Source organism: Syngnathus typhle, linkage group LG3 (assembly GCF_033458585.1).
Source record: "Syngnathus typhle isolate RoL2023-S1 ecotype Sweden linkage group LG3, RoL_Styp_1.0, whole genome shotgun sequence".
Lineage (NCBI taxonomy): Eukaryota > Metazoa > Chordata > Actinopteri > Syngnathiformes > Syngnathidae > Syngnathus > Syngnathus typhle.
Window position 1 is genome coordinate 12335565 of NC_083740.1, and position 8132 is coordinate 12343696.

Genomic DNA, 8132 nt, shown 5'->3' on the forward strand with positions numbered 1-8132 from the left:
CGCTCCTTACTGATCCAAACTTGACTGAGTCCTTCGCTCCTCCTCTTCCTCCTCCTCCTCCTCCTTCTCCTCCTCCTCCTCCTCCTCCTCCTCCTCCTGCTCTCCTCTCCAGGTCCGCTGCATCCCTAATCTGGCCCCCACCCCTCCCTTCATGTGTTGGTGGGAGTCACAGGAGGGACTGATCACAATTTGTGCGTTGGGAATCATTGTAAAGACATTGCTTATAATTTCAAATGAACAGTTGATCACCAGCCTCAAATGTACATATCTCTACTTAGGCCCACTTTGAAAACATTGTGAAACAATTTGGCTTCTCATGGCTGACTGAAAAGAGCAAGAAATGAGCAGTTCCCCTGAAGCTAAAGTGCAATTTCTGTCAAATTGTTTATAAGTCATGTATCATTCATCACATCCAATTTAACTATATTTGGCAGTCTTGACTACATCCGGCTATTAGGAGTCGGTAGTTAATATAATAATTTTGTTTATAATGTGTATTTCCTAACAATCACATTCAGCAAAGACAGCTTTGCGTGGGTTGCTGCAATCAGAACGAAATTACGGTTAACACCTTGCTGTCAAGTTTTCATGTTGTATCCCAGGTGACTGTTTGGTACCCCCTCAGATCCAGCTGATTAAATTTAATTTTGGCTGGCCACTTTCCACGCTTGGTTTGACGTCATCAAGGTAATCAGGCACTCTCAGTCAGGCTGAACAGTTTCCACTGGCTCGTTAGAAAACAAATAACAGAATGAACTCTGCTGGATTTGTTTTGACTCACAAATGAATGTTTCAACTATGTCTCTTTATTTCTTAATAAAGTCCTTGCTATGGCTGTTTTCACAAATCATAATATAATGAGGCTTCCAAAACAAAATGATGATACATACTTGAGCCCTAGATTAATACAATCGCGTATGTGGGGATTTAAAAAAATCACAGTATTTTGTAATTAAGTAAAAATACACTGCAATTCCCAGACCCCGTTCGACCTTCCTTCTTCTGCACGGTCAGTAATAACAAAATCAATACCTTTAAAATAATTTAATCGTGAATGCTCACGTTTCAAATTAATTGACACTGTCTCTAAAATTATTAGTTTTTTGTGAGGTTTATTAACGATTCTGAAATCCCATGTCTTGGCATGTATTGCCAGCGGTAGGAGATGTCTATGCCCAGGGAGTGTATTATTTTTATTTTATGTCATTAATGCTTTAGTTTTTAGATTGTTAATTTTTGTTAACTACAATAATCAAGTTATTCATACGTAGTGTCAAAGAATACAACATTTTACTTTTGTAACCTTGGTCAAATTCATCCACCCATCCATCCATTTTCTGTACCGCTTAGTCCCCACTGGGGTCGCGGGCGTGCTGGAGCCTATCCCAGCCGTCATCGGGCAGTAGGCGGGGGACACCCTGAACCGGTTGCCAGCCAATCGCAGGGCACACAGAGACAAACAACCATTTGCACTCGCACTCACACCTAGGGACAATTTGGAGTGTTCAATCAGCCTACCAAGCATGTTTTTGGGATGTGGGAGGAAACCGGAGTGCCCGGAGAAAACCCACGCGGGCCCGGGGAGAACATGCAAACTCCACACAGGGAGGGCCGGAGGTGGAATCGAACCCGCACCCTCCTAACTGTGAGGCGGACGTGCTACCCAAGTGCGCCACCGAGCCGCCTGGTCAAATTCATTTAAAAAAATTTATATAAAGCAATCACACCATTAAAACAGTTACATTCATCAAACATAAAATTGAAGTTGAGTTGGTTTGTGTCAGGTCAAACTAGTTGATCTGGGACATAGTGTAGAAAGAATATCCATGATATTTACTACATACAGGTTTTTGCTTCTTCTAAACTATTTATACAAGTCACAACATACGCATTTTAATGCAATACAAAAAGAAAAACTAAGACAGGATTGTCAGAATGTAGACCGAAAATGGAGAGGTTGTGGCAGGTGAATTTATTCACACTCTATATCAATCTCAAAAACAGTCAAACTCCCTTTGAGAATGGTAGTTGGATCACAAAAATATCTATCATAGGCAAAGTCATCAATCAATCTGTTCCTTCCAATCTGTTACTTTTTTAAGGTGATCTATCAGTATTTCATGAATCTAATTCCTGCACACAAGCAAACAAAGGACATAAAAAATGAAATGAATGAAAGGCATGTTGACTGGTACCCGAGCGCTCAGCGTAAAAACTAGCATAACTTCGTTTTCAAATTTAGTCTAGAGTTTCTGAAACCGTGTTAATTGTGCGTTTCTATGAAAAGAATTTTTAAGCAGAGTAGTATGTACCGTAAATTTTGGACTATAAGCCGCGACTTTTTTTGCAAATTTTGAACCCTGAATCACATGCTTTAGCTGGTGCGACTTATAGTCCGGTGCGGCTTATACTCCGAAAATTATGGTAGTCTACTTATAAAATGTGCTGGGATCCAGATGATGATGAAACGAGCCAATCAGCAAAGAGCAGGCATGACGTCCATGAAAAAATCCACAATTTATTTTGAAGTAAATACTTTAACTGCTGTCGGGTGCTGGGGTTTTCATAATCGATGTGTTTTTAGTTCTTTGAAATGAGTCGAATGTTGACCCTCAACCAACAACCGTCTCTTGCACATGCCGTTCCGTTCCATCCCACAACAACAAAGGCCCCATGACACTCAACTCTACCTGTGTGAAGTCTAGCAAAATACCAAAAGAACAAAAACTCCGCCCATGCAGTTAGACAGCACTTTGCGCTAGACTTGTGCTGGGGACGAAAATGAGGCCGAATGTGTTCTTGCTGTTGCTGGTGATGCCAACGACCTCAGTGCGGAGCGTCATCACATGCTTCCCTTTGCCCATCTTATTAGTGAGGAGGCTTCATAGAAGAACTAGGTGAGAATCAGTGTTTCTGCCAGGACTATTTAGCGTGACACACCGTAGCCTGCCCCTGTGCTGTGCCTCTAGACATGTTTAATTCATGTTTCTTTTTTATAAAGGCTGGCTGCACACACTCCAAAAGCCATTAAGGTCACCATTTTATTCACTCCCTAGTGTCACAGTAACTCTCAAGTTCATCTCATCCAACAATCTCTCCTCGTCATTCATTAAATATCTCCTTTTTTTATTTGATGTCTTTCATCCTATACGTCCTGCCATCCTTTCTTCTTTCACCTCACGTAAAGAGGCTTTCTCCCCTTTACACTTGCTCTCGTTCATACAATACACGCACAATAGTGCCATCTTTCTGCCTCAAGTGAAACATAACATAACAATATCTGCTTCCCCTGCAAGAACTTTTAGACTCTTTTGAATTATTCACACACATATATCTGCAGCACATTCCTGACCCAGAAGATAAGTGCTTTTATCTTCAATCCCACGTAAAAAAATATGGATGTCCCTTTTTACACTCCTCACTGAGGTGGGTTTCGTAGAACAGAGAGGATCCGCAGATTCTAGGTGATTCTACAAAGGGTGGCGGTGGTGGATGCACTGTAGAGCCATTGCTGCTGGGTTTAGGAAATCAAATATTTTTGCTGTATGACTCATTTTATCACTAGCTGCTGTTTACAATGCAATTTAAAACTACAATGCTCATTTGATACATTGCAGTTGATTAAATGTGACAAGAGTGTGAAATAGTAATGCCTAAGAATCATTATGGTTGCCAATCATTGTGATGCCTTTGAAAAAGACCTTTTTTATGAAACAACAAAGGGGAAAATAAAATATATCATGTTTGAAGACGAAGGCAGCGAGCTACTGAGTAGGCTTTATTTTATACTAATGATCTACATGTACTGGATTAAATACATTATTGTCAAATAATGCATGTCGAATGCAGCAATAATTTATATGAAAATCAAGTCAGTCTAAGTCAGAATAATATGTTTCTTCTTGTTAAGCCTTTCGAGTCATGTAGCCCATTAAACTAATTTATAAAAAATATAAATGGGTCAGATATATATTAAGTACATGTCTTGCATTTAATTTATTTTGTTTATTTGGCTCACATACATGCAAAGGCATTTAAGTCACGAGAAGTGTGCTTGTGAAGAAATGAGACTTGGTCTTTAATGCAACCTCGTGTTGGGGGAAATCAACCTAAATGAGTAATGAGACCATTTTCTCCGGAGAGTTGTACTGACGGACAGGAATGGGCTGAAATATTTTCCAGACACTGAATTTCAAACCTTCATATTTCAATTTAGATCGTTAAACTTGGATAATTCTATTGAAAAACTGTTTTTGAATCCCGTAATTGAATTGGTTTTGTTCAGTTTGAATAATGCACTGATGACTAAATCTGAATTAAAACTTGACACGGATGCATGATCAGGTGGTCTTCAATTGCCCATCCTCAGCGGCCAACTTTGCATAGTCCACAAGTGAAGATCTTGCAGTTCCTTTTAAAGCACAATGATGAAAAGCCCAATTTGGCGCAAGCCATGTGTACATTTTTTTTCTCTGCATGGACTAATGCTTGTTGTGCACACCTGAGCCAGCAGTAGCCCTACATACAGGGCCAATTATTTACAATCTGCTGCAGATACCGCACTTTATATCATGCAGAGTACACAGAAAAAAAGATGATCATTTTTATAAAATATTCTTCCCAGAGGTATTGAGGCCCACGTGGTTTGGTGAATGTTACCCAAATGGATTTTCTTATCCTGACATCTGCTCCACATATACAATTTGCCACATTTAGTCGTGGTACAAATTATATATATAAAACTACAAGCTCGCCAGTTTGTGAGACTTAGTATTATGATAAAGAGCACACACACACATACAGAGTGAATAAAGACATACTGGTATAAATGATTAAGACTATAAGAAACAGTTGATGACACAAGTCTTGAGCTACAGGCAAAAAAATTACTTAAACAAGCTGAAAACCTCTGTTAGTACATCATAAGTGCTGTCTAAGAGCATCCCACTCATTAAAGTCAAGAGCTGGATAGTTTTATTATTGATGCAACAGCAAAAGGATAGGGCATTAAAATTAGAACAACAGTCAACACAGTTGTGACATTCTTACGTGCCTTAGTTACAAATCACATTACATCAACTCAGAATGCGAAATGAGACATTCTGCCACAGCAAGTGTGAATGTGGTACATTTTTAATTTATTGAATGTTAACGCTTGTCTTAATTCCCAGAAGAGGCAAGGGGGATGTTTTGTTTTTCATGAGTCTTGAATATTTTTGACAGTGCAGGTAGGTCTCAGCAAGTTTTCTACACTTGCCTGTGCACACAAGGTAACGTACCAGAGATCACATGCTGTGGGCAGCACATAGTTGTTTATCTGATATGACAGCCTGACCACAACCATCAACCTTTGCATGCAATTTTAAAACACAAAAAAAGTGACAGTTTCTTTTCTTAAGAACTAGTCAGAAGGGCTGTTATGTTGTGGCTGTGTAGTCAAGACAAATTGTTGCAGTTCTTAGATACATCGCCCCAATTGCATGTCATGAAAATGAGACAAAAGCATGATTAACTTAGTTCATAAATTTTCAATAATGAATTGTGAATTTTAAAAATTGTAAACTGAGCTTTAAACTAGTTAATGTAGAAAATGATCTTTCCCAACACTGACTGTGCTTGTATCAAAGTCTTAGCAAAATGACATGTGTTGATTTAGTTGGCATTTTTTATATTTTAATCATAAAGCCAGGGAAAATTCACCTAACACGCTTATGCATTTTTGTGTTTCATTTATGTTTTCCTGTTCCATCTTGCACAAATCCCATTCCAGAAGACAGATTTGAAAAAAATTCAAAAAAGACAAAAAATCATTTTTCTTGCTCACATAAGCACAGAATGTACATTTAGTGTATACATCATGTTGTCAAAGTTATCAATTCAATCAAATGACATTACTATTAATATTTTACTAATATTAGTAGTTTATTAGAATTATTTTCTTTCCTGAAGCTCAGCTGTGAATGACTTTTCACCATGGCGACCAACGGAAAGCCGGCCCACCACTAATTGTCAAACAGGTTTCAAGTGTTTGTCCTCCTCCGTGATTGGTGGTCAGAGCTTCTCAGCTTGCTTATAGTGCACGTGTGCACACATTTCCTCACTGTGGGCATCTGCTGCTTGCTTGTATTCACGATGGTTGTGTGCCGATTTGTGCTTCTGCTGTGGTGTGCTACGACACTTTCTGGTTTGGCAGCGGCCAACACTTTACCTCTGGTCACATGCGACGACGACAGCGCGATGGCGGCAGCCGGCATGGCCGTCCGTCGTATCAATGACAACCACCAGCATGGCTTCAAGTTCAATCTGCAGGAGGTCCAGAGCAGCAGCTATCAACAGGTTAGCCTCATAACACAATCCCTAATATGTCTTGGAGCTTTGGTGACTCAACTTTGGTGACATGTCTGCCAGTTTTCTGGAGGTTGCCATATCGATGTCAACATAAAGCTGGCGCAGACAAAATGTCACTTCACTAACCCCAAACCTGTGGACCAATGCAGGCTGTGGCAGCAGAATGAGCGGGTAAATATTCTTTTGAGTTGGGAAAGCGCTCAGCTATGTCTGTTGGTGTGCTGAATTATTTTTTTGGTCTTTAGGGTGCAGTGGCCACCTGCAGCGTTGAATTTTGGGTCATGTGGGGTGTGGCCAAAATCACCAAATATGAATGTACCACCAGGCCAGGTTTTGACCCTCACTTTAGTTTATTTATAACTGGCTACTTATCATATGCCCATTGAATGAAATGTGCAATCTGTGTGCAGAACTTACCAATGCAGAGTCGTTAACAACTTGTCCCGACTGCCCTCGGTTGTTGCCCCTGGACGAGCCCACTGCCGTCAAGGCGGTGCACAATGCTGTGGTCAAGTTCAATATCGAGAGTACACGCCACAATTACTTCACCCTGATGGAGGTGGCTCATGTCACAACGAGGGTGCTTTATTTATTTTTTAAATATTTTTAACCCCCTCCAACTCACCAGTGTCCTTTAACACAAATGTTGTTTTGATGGCAGGACCTGGCAAGGATCGGCACAATCACCTGGCTCAAGTTCGCCCTGGTGGAGACCATGTGTCCCAGAGGGGCCAGGAGTACTTTTGTAGCCTGCGTGCCTCTCTGTCCAGACAGAGCTGTGAGTTAGCCTTCATGCCAAAAGTCAAAGATGAACACAAATTTGTTTTACCTCCCTTGCAACTAACTGATTCTTGACATGTGTTTTTCTTAAAGTATCATGCCTTTTGTCAAACCGCCTATTACAACTCATATGGTCAAGTGGGTGAACTTGACTGTGAAATTTATCCACCAAAAGTAAGTAATGTAAGAATGAAATGTATGTACTTTAACACCCAGAATCCCTAATTGTTCCTCTTGGTTCCCTGCAGAATCCTGGCCCCTACCCAACTGGTGAACCAGAGCCCATTTGCATGCCGTTGTTCCACCAAAGTTCAGACGCTTGCCTGTGCAAGGACAAATTGAAAAGCCCTGAGCCGTCCCTTCATCATATTTGTCCCTTCCCCTTAAAGTGAAATCACTTGTTGATTTTGATTATAATAAAGTGGTTGGCTACCTCTAGTCCATTGTGACTCAAACATCTTGGTCCTGATGTTGGCTTTCACTAATGCTGCATGCTCATTGCTGGTTAGTTGCTTTGCTTTACGTAGGCACTTGAATTTACCAGTCCATTACCTACCACTAGATTGTTAGCATTGGTGACTCCAATTCACTCCGACTTGCAGGAGCATTTCAATCAAGTTTGTTCTGTGTATCCCCACTTGTCTAAATGGAGCCTAGTAATGAATATTGCGGTTGTGGAATGACAAGCAGCAAAATGTGGGCATTTTGTCGCTTTCTGTCAAACTTAATTTTTGAGTTTGCAAATGAGCTGTGACTTATCATGATGAGGCAAAATTGACTTTCAGGATGAGCAAAACTGCTGGGTTTCATTCCATAAATGCAATATTCATCAGATTGCCAAGACTAGTGATGCTGCAAAGAACATTGTCAAAACTTTAGAATTGATTTCCCTTAAATCATGAGCAATGTGGTGCTAGCACATTGCTTTCACATCTTATTTTGAAAACCAAATATAAACACAAAGGGATGTAAACACAACACCAAGATTTAAGGCAGCACCTGGA

General features: G+C 40.3%; 1 protein-coding gene across 1 annotated transcript; it reads left to right on the top strand.

The window, feature by feature from the left end:
* The first annotated feature begins 6132 nt into the window (after positions 1–6132).
* Positions 6133–7520, top strand: LOC133151993 (antihemorrhagic factor cHLP-B-like). Its single transcript, XM_061275452.1, has 7 exons — positions 6133–6336; positions 6409–6519; positions 6594–6678; positions 6759–6928; positions 7010–7126; positions 7222–7302; positions 7377–7520. Exons 1-7 carry the CDS (start codon positions 6133–6135, stop codon positions 7518–7520), a joined length of 912 nt encoding a protein of 303 aa, XP_061131436.1.
* The last annotated feature ends 612 nt before the right edge of the window (positions 7521–8132 follow it).